The 26,722-nt window shown below is 40.7% G+C and overlaps 1 protein-coding gene across 1 annotated transcript in view; it reads left to right on the top strand.

Moving 5' to 3' along the window:
* The first annotated feature begins 5,566 nt into the window (after window positions 1-5,566).
* sema3c (sema domain, immunoglobulin domain (Ig), short basic domain, secreted, (semaphorin) 3C) overlaps window positions 5,567-26,722 on the top strand; it is a 39,126-nt gene continuing 17,970 nt past the window's right edge. Inside the window, exons 1-4 of the mRNA XM_062443339.1 lie at window positions 5,567-5,615; window positions 9,815-9,988; window positions 23,716-23,876; window positions 24,566-24,628. Coding sequence (XP_062299323.1) covers window positions 9,853-9,988; window positions 23,716-23,876; window positions 24,566-24,628 — 360 coding nt within the window. The 5' untranslated portion in view covers window positions 5,567-5,615; window positions 9,815-9,852. The remainder of the gene's footprint in view (window positions 5,616-9,814; window positions 9,989-23,715; window positions 23,877-24,565; window positions 24,629-26,722) is intronic.

Raw genomic sequence — 26,722 nt, 5'->3', positions numbered from 1 at the left:
AAAAATCTATTAAGATCTCAGGGTAGAAAAGCCCTTACTGTGGAGCTCAGTATAAGATGCAGCACGGCAGCTACACAAGAAGCAGGAAGTTGGATAAATCATAACCAGATTCCATTAGTTCCCCTGTGGAAGTTAATGCCTCGAGTAGAGAACTTTTAATTTGATTTATTATTTCCCCCACCCACTGAGGTGGAAGTGTGGCAGGCAGGAAATGATGTGCAGTGATGGCAGAGGAGACACACAAGAAAATTGAGAAACAAGTATAGCATGTCAAGTAAAACAGGGACAGATGGGCTCCACGTCAGCCATCTTTTAACTGTGGCATTTGATTTCCCTGTCAAAACAGTATAAGGAATAAATTATCTCATCATTACTACATAACCAATTGTCATTGTCCTGCAAGTTTATGAGCCTTATTAAACTGTGTTACATTAGAAAATATGTTGAAATGTGTTTCAAAGAACACTGCTTTTTTATTTTCTATTTTTTTTATATTGAAAAATGTCTAAAAGAAATCAAAACTCCATACCATACTTGCACTTCTCCAATCTAAAATACCTTGTAAGGACGTCACAACATTATACACATTTAAAGACGCATGTATGAGATGTGTAACAACAGGAATGAAAATCCATGTCTGCATGTGAACCTTGAAATTGTCAGAAAATTATCTTTAACTGATAATTTGGGGCATAAACCATTTCCTATCCACCAAACCTGCCACCTCCAAACATGGTGGACTTTGCTGCAGGACACCACTGTTTGCCTCCCATTTCAGACCACGAGTGTCGTGTTTCCAACATCTATAAATATATTAAAGAAGACGTCCTTACTTTGACATCTGGCATTTGATGATGTAATAGATTTAGTTCAGGTTTAGGTGATTAAGCTTTATGTTAAATGATGATGTTTTCATCCAAGTGTGGTTTTCTTTTCTGGGGGGGGTTTGTTTTACTTTCCATCCCCATGAGTAACTCTATTTGAATGGGAAGTGCCATGAGGTATTTAAAGCTGCTGTTATGAATGTTTTGCCTGTTCTGCCTTTGGCTGAGGGAACTTTCATTTTGATTTCGAGATTTTCTTTTAGTATAAACTATCATGGTTTTGCGCCATGTATAAAACAGAGCACTATTACCAAATTTGTGGGCTGCTGCTGTTATTATTGGTGCTTCATGCCTCTCGGAAAAGCTGGCTTACATCCTCTTCATCTGGGTTTTAGATTTATACCCAACAGAGAAACGATTCTGGTTGTTTTTTAGCTTTAAATATGGAAGTTAAGATTAATTGGAAACACAGTTTGTAGGTAAATAAATGAGCCACTTTGTGAAGTTAACTTATTTGTCTCCCCTCTCCTCTTTCACCTTTCCCTTTCTCTCCTCTCTTTGCCAGTCTGTACTGAACCCTCTGTTTCATCTGCAGCATGAGATCATGCAACGCTGAAGCCTTTCTGTTATGGAAATGACCCTCTCACAGAGAAAGTCACACTCCATCTCATTTTTCAGCCCTAGTCACTCCACATCATGGAGGATAGACTCCGTGCAGTGCTGTACTTGTACAGTAATGTATGGATTCAAGCTGACGACTTCAGACACTGAGAAAGTGGCGCAGGGAGATTTCTCTCAAGCTGTTTTGACACAGAGCGTGACTCTGGCAGAATTCCTTACCCCATTTTTGCAGAGATGGCTAAACCTCTCGATTAATCTCCCAAAGTGAGCTGTTGAAAGTGAAGGACACTGCCTGTGCCTGTTTAGCATTTATCAGATCTGCCCTTTGGTGCCTGGCAGCTAATTAGTGATCCCATTATTCACATCTTTGCCTTTTGTTTTTCCTCACTTTCACGGGTTTATAAAAGTGTCAGCCACATGTAAGCGCCGGCTGCAGAGATAGAAAGAACATATGTATGATGAAAGCAGCTGCCCTGATGGAGAAAATGCCTGGGAAATATTTCAGGGAAATGCATGCGGCACAAAAATCAATCAGTTGGTGTTTCACTCATGCACCAGGCTCAAAAATTACTTACTGGTTTGATATTTCAAAAATCATTACCATCATCTATCTTGCTGTTTGTAACAGCTCTTTTTGGATGTTATGGATTACATTTCATTACAAGATAACCTTTAAAGAAACTATTAAACTCATCCCATGTAACTTGTTTGATTGGTCTAATGGCTGTAGTCCGTGCAAGTGGTTGAATTTCCATCTACACGGTGGACTGCAGTGATGTAATGTTAGATAAGATTTCTCACTTGAACATTTTTGAACTTAGACTGAATAACAGCCGTTTTTCACTATTTTCTGACATTTCATAGACTAAACAATTATTCAGCAAATCAGCACCATAGGCAGCAGATTAATGAAAATAATTGTCAGTTGTAGCCCTGCCAAAGCTTCACACGCCTGAGATCCGTTTCTCTCCAATTTAGTGTTTACTAAGAGGAAAATCAAATATTGGAAAGCAAAGAAACATTCAAAAACCACCGATGAAAACTTTGCTCATTCAACTTTTCTTGGCAAACAAACTTGTCAGCTTTCCTGGTTTTTCAGCTTCATCGGAAATAAATGGATTTCCTGTGGTTGGTTGATCATGTTTCTCACAGACTGTCTGCCCGGGAAAGAAAAGCAAAATCATAAAAGAAATGAGACCCAAACTAAAACATTTCAGCAGCAGTGACAGCACATTAGTATGTTTCCGTTGGCCCTGTGACTAGATAATAGCTTACACAGTCCATACATGTGCTCTCCTCCTGACCTTGCCCCACGGATTAAACGGCAGTGTGACAAGTGCATAACATCTGCAATGCTAACAAGGGACGGGTTGTTTAAAGGTGCACAGTGTGCATGGGCAAGAGATTAAGAGATGTTGCGTGACCAGACTGTATTTTTGACCTGAGACCAAACATGTTTACCAGATATTTCTTTATAGATTTATCATCACTCTCTGCTTACAAAGAAACTCAACAATCTCCTCTCATTTCCCCTGTAATCATGTTTGATGTCAGACACTACACCTGTCTGGTTTTTGTCACTTGGTTACACTCACTTTGGCTAATCAGTCTCATTAAGTTAATTTACTGCTGAGGCTCCGTCGTGGGGATAGTAAAGGGATGCGCCTCATCTTTCTATTGCTTTCACTCACCACTTTCCATTCTTCCTTCTCACCACCAATCAGAAGAATGCAATCTTGCCTTCATGGCCCAATGAAAAAGCTGCATCGCTCTAGTGGGCCATCCTGACACTTTAATTGGAGAGGCATAAATCAAGCTCCATTGTCAAGGAGAGGGGTAATTATTTCCTCCTGTCTCAGCAGCCACCAGCAATCTTCTCCCCCCCTTACACAGTTTACTTTTTCTTTCTGTCAGACGCTTTCATTAAATACCTACCTCACACACTTCTCCCTTCCTTTCCTTTCCTTTCCTTTCCTTTCCTTTCCTTTCCTTTCCTTTCCTTTCCTTTCCTTTCCTTTCCTGATCTGTGATTTTAGGAATAAACCTTAATTTTACCTTGAAGCCAAAGTGCTTTAGTGTAAAATCCTTCACATCCTGGCTCATACCAGCAGTTAGGTGACATATGACAGTTCAGGAGTAACACAAATGCATCCATTCATGAAAATGCAAACAGAGCATAATTTCCCTCTTTGGAGCTTAGCATGGAAATAGAGTTGAATCAAAGGCTTGTGGCTAACACCGTGACACATACTGCAACATTTATATAGCCAGACATGACCCCCAACTCTGCTTGTGCTGAAACCAGAGATGCAATTATCTGTATTGGAAAATATGTGTTTATGTCGATGCAGGTTTGGCATGGTTCTTAGCTCTCTGTATGCTGACCACGCTTACCCCACTGTGCAAAACTGTAAGTGTAGACTGAACATGGAATGAACATGATATCTTCTACTTCAGCTTGCGTGCTTTGGGTTTGAAACGGAGCGTGCCTCTCTTACCAAAAGGAAATCCACATCTTTTTTCATGGTTGACCACACTGGATGAAGCATGTTCTACATTATTACTTCACCTAACTTTCTGTCCTGATCATGAAATCCATCACTTCTGTGGCAAGACTACTCAGAGGAAGAGATTTGACCATACAGTATAGTTGGAGACAGAATGAATCAGCAAAGTAAAAAATGAACAGGTCAGCTGTTTTTAGGCACCCTGTAGTGGTGTGGCTCTCAAAGACGGCAATGTCGGTCAGTTGGTCGGTCCACCTATTACTGTAGGTCCAGACTGAAATATCTCGACAACTTGGATGGATTGGAATAACATTTTGTACAGAGATTTATGATCCCCAGCAGATGACGATATCCTTACTTTTTTTTTACTGAAATATCTTCATACTATCTAGTGCCACCAGCAGGTAAACGTTTTTTTTCATCCAGTGATATATCTCAACTTCTATTAAATAATTTGAATTTGGTGATTGATTTTCTTGTAGCTCCACCATGAAGTTGTGATTTCAAGCAAAATGTCTCGGCAACTATCGGATAATACTGGTAGATTATTTAGATATTTATTTATTTTGGTATTTGGTATTTTAAGCTTGTTCTGCACTTTGGTCAACTGCAGTGGTTTTAAATGTGCTATACAAATAAAGTTTGACTTGACTTGATTTCCCCTCAGGATGAATTGTAATAATTTTTGGTAATTCCTGACATTTTCATCCAGTCAAACTTTAACTTACAGTCTTCATGACGAAATAACGGCAAGACTAATGACATTCCCATCAGCTGTAATTTGTGTTTAGTGCTATTTAGCAAATATTAGCATGCTAACACACTAAACCAAGACAGTGAACCTGCTAAACATTATACCTGCTAAATATCAGCACGATGTTGTGGTCTCACAATGTCAATGGCATGTAGATTCTTAGTCCTTTTTTGTTTGTTTGTTTTACAATTTTTCGGTATGAAACTCTATATTTAAGCAATATTTTCTTTCTTTGCATAGTTTGATATACTTGGTGATTGGTAAAGTGGTTCCAGCAAAAATACTTATACGATGATTCACTGTGGAAAACCTGATGATGCTAATAATGCAAATCAAAATAGAAATTAATATAAAACGTCTGATTTCATTCATATCATGGAAGGGAGATTCATACCTTTGGAATGGCCATTTGATCCTCTACAGTTTAAAAGCAGAGTCGGTCCTGAATGTGTCTGACCTTTCTGGCTTCACCCTCTCTCTCCCTCTCTGTGATGTTTTGAGCTGAACATGTTAAAGTGATCTGTTTGCTGTCTAGTTAACAGAGGGAGGGAGGACGATCGTGGAAGGGAGGAGGGGAGGAGAGGAGGAGGAGAAGGAGGAGGGGGACTTCAGTGGAGAGTGGGTAATAGGACACCAGCCCTCTCTGTCTTTCGCTCTCCTCCTTCTCTCTTCTCCTCTCCTCTCTCCTGTGCTCTCTCTCAGTCAAGCCTGCTCTGTGAGCACTTAAATGGAATAGCAGCATTTTTCCTCTGTGGTGTCACTGGGGGAGACTGGAAACAAGGTGTTTTTGAAGTGGATAAATACAACAAAGGTCTGGTTTGGTACCCGGCTCGTTCAATTGGCACCAAAACTGGAGGAAGCTCCTGAAAGGTGAGCTCTGGACCAGGGACTGGTCCTGATCCTGTCTGTGTAGGTAAAGAAGTCTACCTGCTGTGTTGTCCTGTGCTTGGCTGTACTGCGCTGCACTGTAGTGTGGCAGATCACATATTGGATGCAGAGAGGAGGTGGTAGTCAGGAGGCTAACAGGTGCAGTGTCCCACCAGTGAGAACTGGTGAGAATATTTTGAAGTAAACTCAATCTGACTGATGTAGAGTCTGCCAAATCTTAGATATCATATTTTCAACTACTGCTCCCTGTAAACCTCGTTGTAGTATTACATCAGACTACCCAGACATGCTTTATTCACCTCACTTGCTGTGGGTGTATTTTTCTAGTTTAAATGCAGTATGAATTTCCAGGACATGAGTCATGACTTTGTTGCAGTTGTTGCGTTATTCAGAAGCTAATAAAATAGAAAATGAAACTGTTAGAATGGTTATTTAGCCAGGTAAATATTTCTGTATAACTTTAGTGCTCTTAAAAGGTTTTTCTTTTGGTTAAAGTCTTAACCAGGCTTTTTGTATTACTATATAAAGTCCTTATATAATACTGTGAAGAGGACTGACCAGAATTGCAGGGTTTGAATGCTGCAATCACAAATTATTATGTTATTTAACAAGAAAGTCTTTACTTTAAATACTTGAAATACATACTTTGCTGTTCTGAACTGCGCCTGCTAGTCATGTGTGTGAGTGTGTGCCTATTTGTGCGGGAATGTGTGGCTGTAACAGAGAGGCTGACAAACTGAATGACAGGGTGTGGTATGAACACACCGTCCGGTTAGAAGCGGGACAGGACAGAGTGAGCAACTTGTTTACCATTTTAGTTTTACTTCTCTATTCAATGTAGAATTAGGCAAAAATACAAAATAATCAAATCTGTCTAACCTAAATCCAGATGGGAAGACCTCCTCCCTCAATTTCTTGTGGCTATATTATGTTAATATGTTTAAAAGATTAACAGGAGCAGATGGGAGACAAACAATCACTTTCATACTTTCATCAATATTAGTTAGCAGTGCCTCTGAAATAGTGGGATAAAAAATTAATTAGGCTGTCAGCCAAGGAATGCACAATAAACTCAATTATCATTACACCCCACTGGAAATATAACTCACTCAGGCTGACCTCCTTTGTGGAGACATTTAATTGCCATCGCAGTCATTCCTGGCAAACTTCCTGGAATTTCTGGACTTTGAAGAGCATAACAAAATCTATTTGCTTTGTATTTTTTTTTACTCATGGCAACAAACAGTAATGCACCTTTTGTTTAATGGGAGACCCATTAAACCAGGCGAGCGTTACGTTGCTCCCACTAGTGCGAGGGAAGTTTGGTAGTGAGCTCATTCGTGTCCTCGGTGTGGTGATCATCACAGAAACAGCGGCTTTTGTGAAGCAAAGGAAGTGTCTAAGCCTGACCTGCTGAGATGGTATAGGACGCACAGAAGGAGTCTAACTCCCTTGGCAATGACATAAGCAGCTGTAAGACCGACATTTCCAGGCCAGAGCCCTCTTTCAAAGTGTGAAGGGAGGGGTAGGTGGACAATTTAAAGGGCCATTTCACCCAAATTACAAGAAAAACATTTTTTCCACTTTCCTCTCGTGATATCTAGCCATCCAGAGAGCTTTTTGGCACTCTCAGATTTCTGTCAGTACTATGACATTTAGTTCAAGGTGGTCATGGCATTTTTCAGATACAATGCTGCTCTGGATTGTAATATATGCTTCACTGAACTTTCTACCAAAGAAATTCCCTATTCCCTGAGTTGGAGACTCGAGACTTGCTCTCGATTTAGACTCAAGTCTCAAAAATGAGCATGTCACACTAGAGTTGGACTTGACAGCTTTTGGGCTTACTTGAAACTTTACACTCCAAAGACGTGATATTTGAAGGCAAAAATACTCAAGTCTCAAGTGTTGGCCTGGTAAAATCCTGCAACAGTAAGAAAGTAAAGACAGTGACTAGAGATGGCCACACACGTTGAATATTTAATTATTGGACGTCTGCATTGAAAGGTCTTGGTTTCAGCTCTTTGCACAGCTTTGAAAAACAAATTGCTCAAAATGCTGACAGGTCAGCATTCAGATACTTGAAAAACTTTCAACAGAACTGTAATTTGCTCAAGCCAGATATCTCAGAACACATTTGCATGGCTAGACACCACCTGTTTTTTGTTATTTGGCTGAACAAAGGCCAGACCAGGACAAGGGCTGAGCCTCAGGACAGGGTCAGAGCCATTTGGAGTCCACTTGGAGGGGAGAAGCCCCAGCTGAAGGAGGCTCTGGTGGAGGGAGGGTGTGGATGATGCAGCAGCAGAGCGGCTAAAGGACAGCGGCAGGGGCTGTGTAGAAAGGCACCATGCTGTTTTACTTATCTCGAGCGCAGTCAAATAGGTCTCATTCTTTTTCCATATGTTGTCTTTCTGTACCTGAATAGTAAAACATGCTTCATTCCACCACACACACCCATATCTCAACCTATTTGTACACTACACACCAAACTGAAAATTTTATAGCAATCATGCAGCTCTCTTATCTCTATGCCATCAATTTTTTATTGCCCATCTATACACCATGAGAGCAAAGATCCACTGTCTTGTAAAAGAAGTGTTTTCTTTTCTGCATTTAAAAGGGTCATTTGTACATCAAGAACAATGTGGGTTTTGTACATCACAGGTAGTGTAAGAGCCAGTTTGCTGGGTAAAAACAGCCAAGTCTTTCTCCAGCAGTGGAGTTTTGCATTGCAGGAGTTAGCACCCCACAGGCAGTACAGTACCTGCCTCTATCAATAATTGAACTGCTCTGTTAACAGAAAAGGAACAGGAGGAGGATGAGGGAAGCATTTCTCCGGCTCTTTTGTGCAGATTTAACTCATCCATATTTAAGAGAGGTGCATCTGCAAAGATATAGTAAGTGATGGGATTTAACTGACAAGTCCTCTCATCTGTGTCTTTACTCACTGTAGCTTGTGCAACACTTCACTTTATGTCAGTATTTCTGGACCTGTCAGACCGACTGCACTAAATCCTGTTAGTCAGTGTTGTTTGCTGATGTATTTCTTTTACTGTTTTAAGGTAATTGTTTGATGGTATGTCATTTAATTTGAGCACATATTAGCACAGGCTCTATCAAATGAATAAAAAATGTATGTAATGATCTACAAGTTAACATATTAATTTACCTACTCAACCAATCAAGGCAGATGTTCGCCCACCCAGAGCCCTGTTCTGCTCGAGGTTTCTTCCCATTAAAGGGGAGTTTTTCATTGCTGCTTTCTCTTAGTGCTTGCTCATGGGGGGAATGTTGGGTAAATTAAAGAGGACGGACCAGATCTGCTCTATGTGAAAAGTGCCCTGAGATAATCACTGCTGTGATTTGGCGCTTTAAATATTAATTGACCTGACCTACCCAGCACTTGAAAACTGCTACACCTCAGCTGAGCTTAGTACGTTATAACTACTATGTATAGAATTTCAAAAATATTTTTTATTAATTTGTTTATAGCATCTTTTAGATTATAAATTCTGATCGCATGTTTGTAGGAGAAAAAAATCTGTTTTGTTTACAGTATTTGTCACTTTTCCCACATTAATGTTACAGTGTTTACTGCTGTCAGTGTAAACACATTTAAATAGTTTTTCAATAATGGGTCAAATGATTTTGTATAATGTGAAAGGTGTCAATCTCAGCTGTAAGGAGCTTTGTTTCTCAATGACCACCTGTTCAGCATTAAACTGCAGACACAGTTAGCAGCGAAGTAGTGATCATAGTTAAGCATTTAGTAGCTTATGAGCCAGATATTTCCTTCTGTAGTCAATGTAGACAAAACAGAGCTAAAAGGGGAGTAAATAGTTGACTTTAATTCACAAAGCGGACAGAAACATGGCTGCAAATTAATGCTAATGTTGCTCTGTGTCTGTTTGCTACATTCACCATATCAACTTTATAATGTCATAATATGTCATTAATGTTGCGTTTACAGCTTGCTCTGCTGCCCCCATGTGGCCAAAAATGTCTGAATCACTATATTTTAGCATGTACTGTAGTAACCTAAATGTCTAATAATGATTGAAGCAAGTTTCTGGTTTGCTTTAAGAGTGACAGCCGTTATGGTTTGACAAAAGTACAAACACCGTGAACCCAAGACATGGAGGATTTTGTTTTGTAGTCATATTGCACTGATAAATACACTCTAAATCCCTGCTTTTCTTTCCAATTACTCACGACAGGCTGCAGTGACTGGACGTGGTTTCTGAGCGGCGCAGTCATGGGCAGGCCAGAGGGGTTGGCCAGGCCACCTCTGGTGTCAGCTATGGCGCTCTCCCTCCTGGCTCTCTCTTTCCTCTCCACTGGGGTCTCCAGCCTCCCTCAGCCCCTGCCAAGAGTCTTCCTTCCCTTCGAAGGTAAGAAGAAAGATATGCATATAAACCATTGACTTGGCCTTTGTCTTAGTTTCCTTGCAGATGAAATGAGGTTGCAGTAATGCCATGTGTTTACTGCGTTAATGCTCAACAAATGGTTGGTAATCAAGGCAAGCCTGGTTGCGTCATTATGGAGGAGGCTTACCTAGACTTTTCAGATCTCATGCAACCAGGCTGTTTGTTTATTTATTTGATCAGAATAATCCTTCCTTGGTAGAAACATTTCCAACAACGTACATAATCACACACCTCAGGCCCTGAAGATCCAGTCCTTGTCCATCCTGCTGTGTGTCAGCAAGAAGTCAAACCTCTGTAGGAGGTGGCATTGCTTGTCAGAACTACCCTGAATCTGTTCCTAGTTAAATTTTAATCACATCACTCCATAGTGGAGGCCTGTGGGTATTGTTGCTGCCTCTGGTTTTGATACTCCTGTTTTATTTAATTTCTTTGACATAGATTATTTTATGAATTTTTAATGCTCTCTTGAAATGAGAACGTGCTGTGTGTGGGTGGAGAATTTGTGTGTGTGTGTGTGTGTTTGTGCATGCATACGTGCATGCTTGCGTGAGTCGGTGTGGATGAGCTGGCCGATCACTCATGCCCTCGCGCAGCGAGTGGTGCAGTAACCTTTTCTCAGTGGTTGGATAGTGTGCAGTGGCTGAAGGAGACGTTTGATCACCTTTCACTACCTCTTGCTGTGGATTAGGCAGCGCGGAGCAGCTGAGGCTGTCCGTCAGTAAAGTTTCTTTACTCAGAGAGTTGGAAAACACTTTCAGTGTGAGGCTAAAGCAGGCATAGTTTGCTTTCTTTTTCTTTTGTTTCTTTGTGACTGTGACTAAAGTTACCACATTTACCTCCTGTATTCATGTTTCACATTTGGTCTCACTTTTTCCTCCTCTGTCTTTGTTTCCCCACTCACGCTTTCAAGTTTGTCTGATGATTGTTTTTATTCCAAATATCTGATCCGGTCAGCAGTCAACATCCAGTCTGTTTCTCCTCTGCATTCTCTGTGACTTGTTAAATATGAAAGGCAGATTGAAAAATACCAAAACCCTTGTCTAAAAGAAGGGAAAAACCTACAAACTAAAGACAGGCTTTAGTTTTGACCACTCAAGTCACATTACTCCCTCACTCCTCTCTCCTCCGTGTTTGCAAATAGCCAGCTTAAAAGGTCAGAGGTGGCCATCCTGAAAATGAGCCAATCCCTATAATCCTGGCGTGCCCGATTGCCTTACTGAGTGTGGATTAGATTTGATTTGTGTCACTCACTGTAGCAGTGTTTAGCCGCAGGGAGGACCATAAATAGAGAGCTTGACTTTCTTATCTAAAGTGCACTAATTCTTCAGCAGTCTCTGTAGTTAATTCTTAATGGTAACGGGATACATTTAGGTGAATTTATGAGGAAAGATCAGCAGAGGAAAGGTTATGAAAGAGAAGGATGTTTATTCAAGCTAAAATGCCAACTTCAGGTGTGGATTTACATTCCTTAGACATTGTTTTTATGGCTACATATAGCACTTGACCTGAGACATCAGGGAGCCATGAGTAGATCCACCTTGGTGTCTGTTTGAGAAATCATTTCAAATTGTGGAGGAATAGGGTCATAACTCCCTCTTAAAAGCAGGACAGGGTTCGCATGGGTTAGCACCAGATGTAGGGAGACTCTTTGGCCCAAGGAGGCTCATTTCTCCCATAAACACTGGAAGTCCTCACTGAGGGAAAAATTCAGGGAGTTTGGGCTCCATCCAAAGCAGCCAGAAAGATGAATGAAGAGACGTGGAAGAAGACTGGATGAGCAGTATCCTGAGAGGGAGAGAAGGTGCAGGTGGTTTGGCACCTGCTGGGTGGCCAAAAGGTCATTCCTGGAGGCTGGATCCTTCTGCTCCCAGATGTGAAGATCTGTTAATTATTATAGGCTGGAACTAACTAAACCAAGAAAATAAACCAATAAATGAGACGTTGGAGTTGTACATAGATCCAGACACTGGAATATCCTCCCCCCTTTTTCCTGCTCGTGTCACTGCTGAAATCCTATCCAGGGGTAAGGCAGGTTCACAGGACTCCCGGCGTATAGCCTCACGTCCTGCAGAGAAGTTGCTGTCTCTGACATTCCTCTCGCTCTCACTCTGCTTACGCTTGTGTTCTCGAGGTGAACAAAGCCAGACCACAATTAAAACTGCATAATAAACAGTGAAAAATGCAGCTTACCCAAATAATAAACTCTCAAGCGATGCCTTTCTCTGCTGAGCCTCAGATAATAAACACAACCCCTCCCCTTTCTTTACAGCAAAACTATTTAGGTATACCCTGCGTGATAAAAGATAATTACTCCTTTACATTTGCTTTAAATATAGCCTGTTCTTTCAACATTTATCTTGGCCTGTTTTGTGGCATGCCTGATAGATATTCTGTATATTGTACAGATTCGAAAGAAAAAGTTAAGCATAGAAATGTCACAACTGCAACTAATCAATTATACACACATGTTAAAACACTCCTTGAAAATCTACAGTGATACTATTGTCATAGTTTATTTGGTCTTATCACCTCACAATTTACAGAAAATGGGAAGCAAAGTTTACAGTTTTCCTACATAAAATGAAATCCCAGAACCAATCAATCCACATCCACACATCACATCATCTGTATCAAATACTTGTGAAAGTAGAAAACAAGGCGCTGTGTTTAAACAGAGAGAGAGACGGCTGAGAGTGCCAGATGTGTGACCTTGCGTGCTGCCTTTAACAGGCTTGTCATTTTTAAGATTTTTAAGATTATTTTTTAATTCCTGGATCAAAGTTGTAACATGCAGGATGCAATTTACAACAAGAGATTATTTCCTCTCCTATTGATTTTGACACATTTGAATAATCAAACAAAACCCCAAACTTGCCACCCATGCATGAAGATGTGACAAGAATGTAGGACTCAGACATTTATATGCAGTTTGCAAGTGACATTTGTGAGATGGGTCTTTGCCACCATTTGTGATGTGTGTTTAAACAGTGCTTACAAATTACTTCCAACAAACAGGCTTCTGGAACACATAAACAGTATTTCTCTAGGGCTGGGTATCAAACCTAATGCCTTTTTTGGTGCAATCTAAAATGTGAGCATAGGATTGAATATGCTGGCATTCAGTTTTTGATCAAGTGCATAATCATCTGGATCACAAAGAGTTGTGCACAGACAACATTTCAGAACTTTTGGCTTTCTTTAATAAACTTCTGTACTCATCAACCTGAGGTATTGAAAATATGTTTAAATTGCTGTTTTGGTATCAACGCTGTTATCTAAAATTGTCAAATGCTACCCAACCCACAAGGGAAGCAACAGGGAAAGCTCTAGCCAAATAACTCTGATAGTAACTTGTGAATACCTATGATGTGTTGAGATAACAGGCAAGATTATCACACAGCTGCTGTTAATTTTAAACATTGTCACACAGCTTTCGAGGTTGGTCCAATAACTAAGAAAGCCGGTAAGTTTCAATTTGTGTAATACCCGCTCTGACAAACGACTGCAAGGACAAAATGACTTCTTGTGTGTATTAATATTACCATATTACGTGCTGCAGACATTAAAATAATCCTCGTACTGCTGTCATATGATGTAAATTGAGTACAACAGCACATTCAATATTCTGCCTCTGCTACTGTATCAGACGGTGGCTTTGCTGTTGCCAAAATGCCATTCCATGAATGGTGGGATCAAAATTCAGCCTTTATCCCTCCAGTTGGGGCAGTGGGTCTGTGTTTATGATCAGGATCATTTAACCTCATCAGTGGTCTCACCCTGCTCTGGCAAACTTCCAGCATTCAATACAGTATTAACTTAGAAATATATACAGTATGTATGGCAAGCCGTGAGACGTGTTTATTTGAAAGTGAGCCGGCCTGCACAAGCTTTCGTGTGGATGATGTAGATTTTGCACACACATGTTTGGCTGGGAGCCTGGCTGAGACATAGGAGGGATTGATTAAGATGATGTTTGTGGTTTAATGAGCGCTCCCTCAGACTGGTATGAGCCACATGGGCTTCATTCGCAGCCTGAACAGAACCAGGCGTGGAGATCAGGAACTAGGCATCAGAGAGCGGATACACCAGATCCCTCCGCCTCCACAGATTACTCCTTACTTTTATCATGCCTCATTACTACCTCCACTCACCCCCCATTATTCATGCAGCAATGATACTGTTCATACACTGTAGGTGGATGTCGGGCTGTTAAGGATGTTTACTTGGTGTTGAGGGATTGCAGGAGTGAGTGTGTGAGCAGGTCTGAAAAAGAGAATTGTTGGTGCAGTAAGTGCCTTAATGTGCATTCCTTCACTTGATTGCATTTCGGTGGCAAACCTTTCTGCTGAATCACTATTAAAAGTATGTGGTTTTAAGAATCTGGTTTTCTTCAGCGTCACAAGCTCCATAAAGTTGTGAAACGTCCACAAGTTATTTTCCTCAGCGGATACTTAAAATACCTGAAGCACAAGACCACCAGGACTATTTTAAGACAATCTGAAAACTATTCACTGTGTTTTCTTTCCTTCAAAAGGGTATTAGCCAAGTTAGCCAATATTACATTAATCTCTTGTAAGGTAATGTCCCAGATTTAAATCCAATATAAGGGTAAAGAATGGATATGTCTTTATATGGCTTGTGAAAAGAAGAAAAATACATTGACATAGATGCTAGACATGAAAACATAATGTAGTCTTTTGGGGTCAACAAAAGTTCAAAGGGTCAAGACAAGTAGCGAGAAGCAGACCTGGATGTCTATGTCTTTGCCTTCTGGTTAATTCTTTTATAACACAGGACAGCTCTTTCATCAGTCTCTGCTTTACATTAGACCTGAACATTAGCATCTCCTCTATTCAGTGGTAAACATAATCAAGCCTGTGAAGTAAAATCAGTGATACTCTGCCTGTGATTATAGGGAATTCTTGGCAGGGCAAATCACGGCCCTGTCAAAGCTGTCAGCAAGGGCATACAGACATGCTACAAATAGCTATAGGTTAACCATGCATGTGTGTTTTCTTTGTCTGACTACTGGGAAAGCTGTTTCTCTCTCTGTGTATGCATTTTCCCCAGACTCATGTCCCAAGATGTCCATCTAATTGCCTGAATTGCAGCATTGACATTTTCTGCAGGAGGGTTAAGGAGTGTGGGGAGCTCCAGCTTGCACCGCCTTGGGGCTGACAGTGTGTGAGATGTTTGACAGCTCCTCTGTCAGCTGCCCTTCTCTGCCTGCCTGTTTTGCCATTCATGAGTCTGACATTGCTAGCCTGTTCAATGTTTTATTATTCCTCCTGCACAACGTGTTGAAAAGTAATCAATGGCTATCAATATAAACAAAGACAGCATCTCTTCAAGGATAGCCAAGGTCTGCTGGAAAATCCTTGGGCTGGAGGTTGGCATTATCACAAATCAATGACCTGAAACTATAAATTCAAGTTTGTTTGTATTCCTTTTTCTGGTGTGTGGTGCAATTATGTAAGCACAGGTTATTAAATCATTCAATAACCGCTCATATTACAGCTTTTTGTTGGCTGAGCAGAGCTTAGGGCATCCACTATCTGTGGATTAAGGCAGATTCCTTTTTCCATTATTTAAAGTATTTTACAACTTGAATGGAATTAGTTTGAGCGCCTGGATCACAAAGAGTATGTAAACAATCTTTTTCTAGAGCTGGAAAACATTCAACAGGTGCATTACTCACTGTTGCCCTTAAAATGAGTCTTTACATTTTCTCACCACCACAGAAACAAACCTCTCGACCTCTGTGACATCAAACCACTGAGGAAATATAACTTTTTTAAACATGACACAGTGTCAGCCTTGAAGATGGCAGAGGAAAGGAGTCCCACCTGGTTTATTTCTTTTTCCCTTTTCCTTTAGCTGCCCTCCATGACTAGTAAATACATCAACTCTGAAAGTCCTCTGACCCATATCTCCTGCAAGCCCCCCTCTAGACCTGGGAGACTCCACAAGAGCCTCCCTGACAGTAGAATTGCAGTGATTTACTGGCTGTAGAAGGTGAGCGGTAACTAGAGGCTCCTGGTGTGGGCAGGTGAGAGGTCAGGGCTAAGGGGCGGAGAGGCAGGGGGTACGGGTTGGTTCTGTGTAAGGGAGGGTTACCACCAGTGACATGTGAAAGGGAAGCCAGGTGCTAATTGGGGCGTTGGGATTGCAAACTAGCTGGCTGGCGGGTTGACATGATGGACAGGTTGTCATCTCAAATTTCATCTCCTACAGGGAATATAATCCAACACCTTAGCAGGTCAGTCATGCAATGAAACCGGCAGTTGACATTGGTGCTGGATAACATCACTCTACACAAACACACGCACACACACACACACAGCCAAGGGAGAAAATATACTCCGGGCTCACATGTCATATTTAGATATGGCGTCTGCCTCGGGAAGCCAATGTGAGCGAAGACATACATAAGAGCTCAGGCATTCTGTGCAGCCATATGATTCTCATTACGAGGGTCTGGATATACATAATTGGCGACAGACAACAATCAGAGCATTAATGAGACGCAGTAGATATGAGGTTTTCCCTCACTGAGCCAACACTGGCTCCTGTTGCAGTACAGTAAGTTTGTACATGCTGTTTGCACTTTGAGTGCGCAGTGCTGCCTGCCTGGGAATGTGGGGTATGTGTTTTGGACAGACAATCAGACGACTCTGTCAGCCTGCGTAAGTCATCCTGGGTGGTCTCATTGCACTTGAACGACACCTTAATTTCCCCTCTGCGATATGTATATGTCACCAGTCATTACTGTATAGTATTGGGCTGAGTCCCCAAGGAGAATGGACAGCTATCCTGTTCGGGCAACAGCCATTTTTTATCTCCAGAGAGGGCTGTCAGTTGCCAGGATAAAGTCTTTCACTGGTGCAGTATGTGTAAGCGGGCCAGCACTGTCTTAGGTAAGTGCAGTCATCCAGAACTCAACCCAAAGAGCTCTTAGCATTGTCCAGACAAAGAGCGATGGCATTTGGCACAGGGATTGAAGTCAGGCCTCCGTGATGAAACCCACTCCATCTTGTGAGGAGAGATGAATTGCAAGAAGGCGGTATAAGTCCCTGCTTCAATATTTATCAAGACGGGTGATTGGGGTCCTCCCACCGGCTACCCCTGACAACCATATAACAGGTTGCTCCTTAAACTGAATGGAAAGCGAGTCTCATTAGCATGGAGTTAATTTATTCATGCTGGCCTTTCAGGTAGAGAGCCAATTGATGAGGGTTGATTTACATGGGAGACACTAAAGCTGGTTTGTAATTGGCCCACTGTCCACCCCTGAAGTGTTAATTAGGTGCAGGGACCTTTTGGCTTGTGTTCAGACACTGATGTTAATCAAAAACCCAACACTTCAGATACTTAATCCATTTGGTTAAAGTTGTTTATTCCTGCTGCGCAACGGCTAAACTAATGTTCTGACAAAATAATCCCATATTGTTGCACCATGCTGATTTTATAACCTTTTCATGTAAACAGAGAAGTGTCTGAACTCTGCAGATGGATTTTCATGAGGTGAGTCCCTCGCCTGGTAAACAGTAGGGGATACATGCACTCTACAGCTGTGTTTTTCAGTGTTAACCACTTTCCTCCTGCCCCATTTCCCTTCATGATGCCATGTGTTCTGCCACTTCATGTTATCTCCCACCAAACTGGAAGAAGAACCCCCGAGGCTGTTCAAGTAACGCCAGCTCAGTCTTTTGGCACCGGATCCTAAAACCTCAGTCACGGGCTGTCCAAAGTACAGTTGCCTCTCTCAAAAAGATCCCACATATTTTCCAGCCACTGTGAATCTCTAATTATTTTTTTACAATGCTGCATTACAACAAACCGCTCCTTGTTTTGACATCCCAGACCAGAAACCATGGAAGCGTTGTTTTGAAGCATTGCTACGAAACTTGGTTATTTGATCATTCAAACAATTTTGGAAGCCAAGGCTGTCAGAAACTCTTACGGATTGACAACCTAAGGGAAGCTTCCTTGTGGCTGTTGTCTTTCCTTTCCTGGCTATATAATAACAACAGATGGAAATGAAAGCATAGCTGTCGCTCATCTGAGAAGCAGCTAAGTGAGCACTGCAATCTCTACTGCACATTAGTTGTTGCCAGACAAACCAATGACAGATCCCTTATTGTTGTCCACATTTCTTTCTATTTCTACTTGGCTTTTCACCGCAATTACATAAAAAACAATGTTCTTTTTTTACTTTGTGGAACTTGGTAGCTTGCTGTCCCTCTGATATAATACCCCTGAGTTTCTGTCCATGCACAATCAATTCTCTTTCAGTTTGCAGGATGCTGAATTACCCACCCCAATGACAGCTTGATGTTACTTCAGATATCTTTTCTGCAGTGTTGTAGAAAAGCACAAACCAAATGCAAATACTGCTGCCAGGGTCTAAACGAATGCAATTTCTAAAAACTATACCAAGGAAGTTTAACAATCAAGGATGTATTGACACAAAATAATGAACGTAACATATCGGAAGCTCTTTAGATTTGTTGTTGTGCTGCAGATGTACAGTTTTTAAAAGGCATCAAAATAAAATGATGAAGTGATGACATTTTATATCCAAAAAGTCAAAGGTCAACTTCACTTTGACATTGTAATGTTCTACTAAAACACTCCTCTGGTCATTATTCAACACAATGACTCTGGAACAGACAGGGAGATTGTGACCATATTTAACATTTGCTCAGATACTGATTTGGTGACACCAAGCTAGGCTACCCACCTTCCTAGTTTTAGTATTTGTAGCTTCTTTACAGCAACATACATATCTGAAGGATTGTCTACTGTCATGGCTACAACTTTTTGTTTTATCAGAATCAGCATTATTGGTCAAATATGTGAAGGCATACAAGGAATATACATTTAATACATTTTATTAAATTCCTTCAAAGTCTTTTCTACAAACATTATAAGTCTAAACCGACATGGATGTAAACTGCAACTTGACTGGTTGACAGAAGCATACAACTTTTTTTTTAAACTTCCCATACTAAATGGTAGTTTTAAAAAGTCTGTAATTGTAATTGTTAATCCGTAATTTGAATAGATTCTTATCCTTTGTATTTTGTAAATTGATTTTTAATCTATTATTTAATACATAAAATGTCCTAAAATTTTGTTTTTGATTAACCAACTTTCCAAACCTCAAAGATTATGTGATTTACAATGATTTAAAACCAGCAAATCTTCACAGCTAACAAGCTGAACACTGTGATCTGCATTTTTGCATTATTTAAATTAATTAATTTTCAGAGTTGATTTTCTGTAGATCATCTGATTGATCTTTTTCTTCCAATACAATAAGATAATTTATCTACTTGCTCTTTTACACTATTTTGCAATATAGCCATTCCTCCAACATGGGAGGAATGTTTTCTGCTGATACAATATGGCCTCCAGCAAAGAAAGCAACCTGCTGTTTAATATTGAATGAGCACTGCTGTCATTTCTCAGCCCAACAAAAGGCTTTTGTGCTGCTTTCGCTTGACCACTTCTCACAAATAAACCACATCAAAGGGAGAGTCTCCGCTCTCCAGTCGCCACCTTGCCCTTTCCACTAACCCCACTGTCCATCGCATGGATCAGGGTGGATTGGATCACTGTGAGTTGGACGTCTAAGCCATGGGCTAACCATGGGTCAAAGCTCAAAGTCAAAGGCAGGACACTGGGGACTGCTGTGAGGTCCACAGGGAGATGTAAAGTCCACCTGCCCACATACATAATAGAAAACCCACCAACTGTCAAAGCTCAAACCCTACTTCCTCTCTTTTTTGCAGTTTCTTTCTGCTTCCATCCACCTGCAGAGAGGACAGCACTGCTCCAAGCAAGGCAAAACAACAGAATAAGACATTTCACAAGAGACATTACCTCATGTTATCCCAGTTGTTCTATCAAGACACATCATCCCTAAAACTGCAGATCCTCTTTTCTTTGCACAGAGCACAAGTCTTATTGTTGTAATATCTGTTATTCTATCCAGCATCCACAAAATGCATCAATCTGCATCCCCAAACCACGCCATCGACAACAAGCTGCTTAGCGATGCCTGAGTAATGACGTTCACAAACACTTTTGACACTCCTCCCTCACAGGGAGTTGTGTGATCTCAACAATGAGGAATCCACATAAAATCATGACTAACGAACCACATTTGGTCCAGAGGATTACTTCAGCAAACAGATGAAAACAAAAAAATCCCCAACTTTTTGTTGTGTGTTTTTATAGATTGACATCTAATTTAGAAAATTACTGAAAACTTTTAAAGTCCCTGCCAAAAAAACCCTTGCCACTGAGGGAAGGAATTTGGATCTGACACTAGTAGAAGCCTCAGTCTACAAAGATCTGAAGGTTATGACCTGGCATTGACTCTGTAAACGCTTCCAATGGATATATTGAATGACGATTGTTGAGAGCACCCCACCCCCTGCCTCTCCTTGACAGAGCAGGTGCACCATCTGGCAATGGGAACTTTTGATGTTGGTCTACAATGCTGAAGCAGTGCAGGCATTAAACATGTTTGTATGAGACTGAAAGCAGCGCACCAGGAAGATACTGGATCCAATGGTATGTTGGATCCAGAAGGTTTCGGCAGTGAATACGCTGGATTTATGTGATACACCCCTGTTATTTCCCATCACAGCACTGGGCTTAACTGGCCTTGCACCCTCACGAGGGAACATAAAAGTCTCCTTTTTCTCCCTACTGAGAAAACAATACAAAGTTAACCATAATATTAAACAGTTATTTCACCCCACGCCACACCCTCTGGACAATTTGATCCCCTTGTGAATTGTTGTGGAGGGATGCTGTCAGAGGTTAGAGCTGAAAAGACGATGCTGAAGGGAATTAACAGTAGGGGGCTGTTAAAAGCCAGTGAACCTTGATTTTTAAGAGCTGAAATCAACAAACAAATTGAAATGGTGAAAAGAAACTTTGGCCATTAAAAAAAGATGAATTAGTTCATAAACCACTATCCACTCTGTTTGAAATTGATAGATTTTAATCACTAAAGACTGGTGTTGCTCATCAGCAGCTACAGTTTTCTGTGGCAATGGTTAATGTAACATTTGAAGATGAATTAATTTGCAGTGAATTTATATTTAATTATAAAGACATAAAACTTTACCATCCTTTAAATAGCCATTGATATTACAGAGATCATTACACTGTGCCCATTAAACTAACTCCTCCTATAGCATCTAGCAACCCCTAGTTTGGTATAGGAGGAGTCAGAACTTCAAAGTCAAAAACTTAATATTTTGGCTTCTTATTTTGTAATTAATATAGAAAGCATAACAGCTTTATCACCTCCAGACTTTTTCACATGACTTCAGGCTATACGTAACTGAAACATTGTGGTTCACTGATTCTGAACTCAACCGCAGAGATTATTTTTTGCCTGTGTCGGCTTTAATGTACGATTGTAAAACTAAAACTCCAGCTCAGACCATCCATGTAAACAGCTGTATCTTTAATAACAGAGACCACCTTTCCCGCTCCAGCTAGAAAGCATTTAAATTAAGGTTTACTTCAAGGAGTAAAAATGAGGCACAGTGTATTGGTCTAAAAAGTTTTCCTGAATCTCCTCCAAGCATGTGTTTTGGAAAGATGTATAAAATTGATTTTTGTTGGCAGAATTTGGAGCCCTGCGTGTTTTTAATTAGCTGTTAGTGAGTCTTTCACCCTTGGTGGCTCACACTCTGGCAGAGTAATGCGTGTAACATTTTTAGCCTTCTCAAAGTTAGGATAATATTGCCTCGGCACTAAGCTCAGTACGATGCTATCTGTGATGCTATCTCCTTGGCTTTGAAGCATGGGGATGATGTGGTTTCTCTTTTAGAAGTGTATTTTTACTAAAAATACATCTGCTTGACAGGACACCTTTCCTTTTACTTTGCTTTCTGGCAAGTCAGGTAAAAGCAGAGTCATATTTGTGTTCATGTTCTTCATTAGTCTCCAGATGATGCTCTCGCCTTGAATGATACACTGCTCAAGACATTAACCATATAAGGAAATTTACCTAAACATAGTGGATGTAGACAGTGAAGAGTCCTGGGAAACTTGCCTGAGACTGAAGTGGTTAACTTGCCTCTATTTAAAGTTAAACACTCCAGGCTTAACTTGGTGAGTGTGCCAAACAACAGCCTGTGATCAGAGTGAGGGGTGGCACGGAAAAGCCACTTTCCTTCAAGATAAAAGGCCCCAGCCTCAAAAGCGTATTGCATACAATAATGAAAATGTGACTTTACCCCAAGGCATTGAAGTAAAGCACAGGCAACCTGTTTGTTGATTAGAGGAGGGAGTACAAAGAGAGCTCAGAGAGGGTCAATGGAGGGGAGGAAACAAGGGGTGTAGATCTACATTGGCCCCCCTACCTCCTGCTCTCAGTGCTGATTGGAAAAATGATAAATATGCATGAGTTTGGCTTCGACAGTGTAGGCCTTTGATGGTATGGTTGAGAGTTCTTTATCTCTGGAGCAAATAAGCTGAAAATAACTGTCTGAGAATGTTTACTTCGTGTGTGCGAACAATGTGCGCTTTTAATGAGTAGAAGAGACTCTGCAAGACTTTTTCATCTGGTTTACTGTATCTTCTCCAGCATGTTTGCTTCAGTCACAGTTTATCTTTGATTGACTGGATGAAAGTTAATTGAAACAGGAAATGAGTTGAGTTTTTTTTGCAAAAAATCAGTGCAAGATCAATATCAGGGGCCATTTATTCTAATGTTGAGTAGTCTGATTTCATCTTACAAAGAAGTAGCAAATTTGCATCATTTTAAGAACCTTAAATCCTAAAATGTATGAACAATGAGAAAGTCACAAAGAAAATATGTTCTTGATCTAAAAGGTTGTAAAATTGCCACATATACTTTACATACAAAGTGGTCTCTGGTCTGCTCTCTGAGGGTTTTTTTTTATTATCTCTGATTTTAAGTTTTTTCTCAGAGTTAGAATGAAATGATATTTTTGTAAATGTTTCCATTTGTTTTTCTGATGAAATATGAACTTGTGATTTAAATCAGTTGAATCGGCATCCATTATATTTGATTTGAAAGACTTCACTGCTACTTGTTTCCTATTTCAAGCTTTTCTAAATCCAAAGCACTGAACTGATTAATCAAAGTTTTATCAAAGTTCACTGAATTTGAACAACAGTAAGAAGAATACTGGCTGGTCGCTGTTTTATTTCTTTGGTCTCCAGTTTGACTCGGTCTCAAACCCCATCTGGACTTGCTCTTGACTCAGACTCAACCCCCACAGAGTCAAGGCCAAATGAGTAATCAGTCTTTATTAATTTTTGAAACTAGTCAGATTTGTCTCAGACATGACTTAAGTTGTCTATAACGCCCTGCTGTGTTTTTAATACTGAAGAGGGATTAAAGGTGATATCTGAATTTAACTGAGCAGATTTTCATTGTTGCTTGCAATCTACTGTGCTACCTCTCATGAGATTTCTTCTTTTGAGATCTGACACATGCATATGACATAATTTGGAGATGTCTTGTTTTGATCAGATTGAGATTAGTGTGGGCTTGCATGTGGTTGTTTCTTTTGAATTAAGTTTTGTACTGGACTGTAGTAGAGAATTTCTCTCATCTCATGGATATGAAGTTTGTTTGTGTCTAATGTTAATAAATACTGATTTTGTCCTTCTTTCTGATTGTCTCTCAGACCTGCAGGCCTCCCAGTCCTTTGAACACTACAATCTGTCAGACAAGGCTATGGACTACAGGATCCTGCACATGGATGAGGACCAGGACAGGATGTATGTGGGCTGCAAAGACCATGTCCTCTCCATGGACATCAATAACATCACCCATAGTACACTTAAGGTCAGCAGATGCTTATTAGGGTCTGTAACGTTTTGTTTAAAACTGGCATCTCTTTCTGCTAGCCACCACAAAGAAGACAATAAAGGTGTTAAATATAACAGTACGTGAGGCATGTAATAAAATTGCTGCCGTGGTATCATTATCATCTCTGCAATGGCATGCAAATTACCGTACATTTGCCATGATCACAATCATTTCAGGGTTATTCAAAAGAGCCATAAAAATGCTCGAGCTCTCTGATAACTGATTCTGTATGCAGTGAAGGAGTTATCTTCAGTGTAATTGACAGGCAGGAAGTGCATAAACAGATGGGAAAGCATTTAGGTTCCCCCAGGGAATGCTGAGCCGCATCCATTTTTTCTGAGTAAATTGCTTGATATATTCATTGAGCTAGACCTTTAAGCACCTCTCTGGGGTTTGAAAACACACACATTTTCCACAGACTAGCTGTTATCATTGACACTGAAATATAAATTTATAGAGTATTTGTTTTGTTCGTTTTCCACAAAATGTTCCCTGTGCATTTTGTCTGTGTAAACAGGACATGGTCAAATCTCAGCGTGTCCATATTCAGGTTATATCTCTCCTCAATCTGTTACTGGTGTTACTGGACTCATTTCCCCATGTGTCACTAATTTCACTCTTGTTCTTGTTTTGTTTTTTGTTTTTTTTGTTTTTTTTACCACCAGTTGTTTTGGCCTGCGTCTACCAGCAAAATAGAGGAATGCCAAATGGCAGGCAAAGACCCTACGGTAAGAACAACCTTCAAAACCCTTACACTCAAGCTCTTGAAACCTTTTATAGTTTAACCAATAAGTAATAATATATGAGTAGATATATACATATCAAGTACTATAGTTTGCACAATTTTAGGTGTATATTACTGTGTAACTTTTTTTAAAATTGTGCTTCTATTAAAATAACATAGTGGCAGAAGCACAAAAATCATCATAAAAGCTCTGAAATACTGTGAGATGAAATCTGTTTATATAACAACAATAACGAAAGATGAAAACAAAAACTAGTATTTGTGCATTTTTGTGAGAATCAGTTCAGGTTTGAGGCCTCCCATAAGCAGGTATCATGGCGGATAGGCCATAACCAGCTAACACACAGCATCAGCTATCTTAAAAGTTCATGTTATCCTGATACTATTGGAGCCCCAGAATAATAGCTAATATTGTAATTGTGCAGTAGCTAAATGGGATGCTAATAAATTAACAAACACATTTGTGAGAGAACCAAAATAGTAAAGTCCTTGTACTAGATCTAGACTTCAGGTTCTGTCAGCAGTTCCCAAATATTTTCCTCCAAGGTCTTACAGCAGAACTGTTGCCTCCTGGGATTCCCTCTCCCATCTGTGAGCTTGTGTCAGGTCCAACCACATGTGTAGCAGGCAGCAGATGTCTACAGGGTCGTCAAGTGGCCCAAAGTCCTCCTGGCATCTTGCACAGCTTGTCAGGAAGAGAGTGAGGCGTGGGAGGAGGGCCACGGAGTGCAGTAGAAAAACAAACCAGAATCAAAGCTCGCAAATGGGACGCAGCTCATTGACGCAAATATTTCATAACACGGCCTCATTCTGAGAAGCACTTGTTAGCTGTAACAAGATTTAATGAAGACAAACAGCAAGACCCGGGAAGAATCCTCCGCCTCAGTTTTCCTCTAATTGGGTTGTTCTGAAACAAGTACAAGCACAGAATCAGCTTCCTACAAACACTGCAGTGCATTATATAGGAAAAATAGAAAGAGAATAGTTTAGTTTTTAAAGGAGAAAACTTCCTAAGGTGCTTTTTAAACCAACTTTTTAATCCACCATTTCTACAGCCCTTGACAACAGCTGGGGTGGAGAGCCAGGCTTTTGTACAACATGCTCTTACAGTACTAGGGAAGAAGCTGTTTCCAGTCACTGAGTGATTATTGCTGCTCTGAGTCACAGCCTGCCTGCTGTAGACAGGCTCCCACAAATATTTGGGTGAACCATCTCTGTGTGGAGCCACTCAATGGCACTTTCTCCCTCCTGACATCCCTTTTCTTCCTTTCAGCCCTGCCAGTTTCTTTTCTAAAAAAAAAAGACAAGTTTCTCTTTCTGTCTTACTATATTTTCCCATCTTCTCAGTCACTTTTTCCATCTCTGTTTTTTCTCTGTTTCCTTTTCACCGCAGTATATTTCATTTTCTTTCTCTCTCTCATTTGAATCAGAGTCACCATACCTCTGTTATGGTTACCCTCCCCATCTGTATATATTAAGTTCCTCTCCTCCGATAGAATCTGTGGTCAAAAGGGGCTCCAGAGAGCGACCACACATTGTTAGCACCAGAGGGTTGGCACTGAAAGAGTAATATAGACCAACCAGGTTGATGCAGTCTGTTTGCTTCTCGCTCAAAAGCCTCCACTTTAAGCTCAGCCTGATCGCCACTTGAACTTGAGGCTGCGAGGCTGGATGCTGTATATCTGGCACAGCCGTGAAGGGTGCGTGCGTACAGATAGGAAGCACGAGAGGAAAATAAAACTAGATACGGCCACATATGTGGGCGTGTGAGGGTTGGAGGAGGGTGCGAGCAGTTACATGGGTGATAAAAGTGAGGAGAAAACAAGACAGACAGAGAGAAAGAGAGAGAGAGGGGGGGATTAAATAACAGAGATGGGTGTGCACCGACCGTGAGCTGCAGCAGCTGCCATTCCTGCAGCCATGGCCAAGTTCCTGACTGCTCCCTGGATACGTGTTCTTCTCCTCCTCACTTCTTTCCTTCCACTGTTCAGTTCTCTCTTTCTTCTGCATATTCAGGCTTAATTACCCACAAAGTCCAGCGCTCCTGGTGCTGCCGGGTTTGATAAGTGGAAGCAGA

The sequence above is a fragment of the Scomber scombrus genome, chromosome 22, assembly GCF_963691925.1.
Source record: "Scomber scombrus chromosome 22, fScoSco1.1, whole genome shotgun sequence".
Classification (NCBI taxonomy): Eukaryota; Metazoa; Chordata; class Actinopteri; order Scombriformes; family Scombridae; genus Scomber; species Scomber scombrus.
The sequence above is the reverse complement of the archived record's forward strand: the minus strand, read 5'-3'. Positions and strand labels throughout refer to the sequence as shown.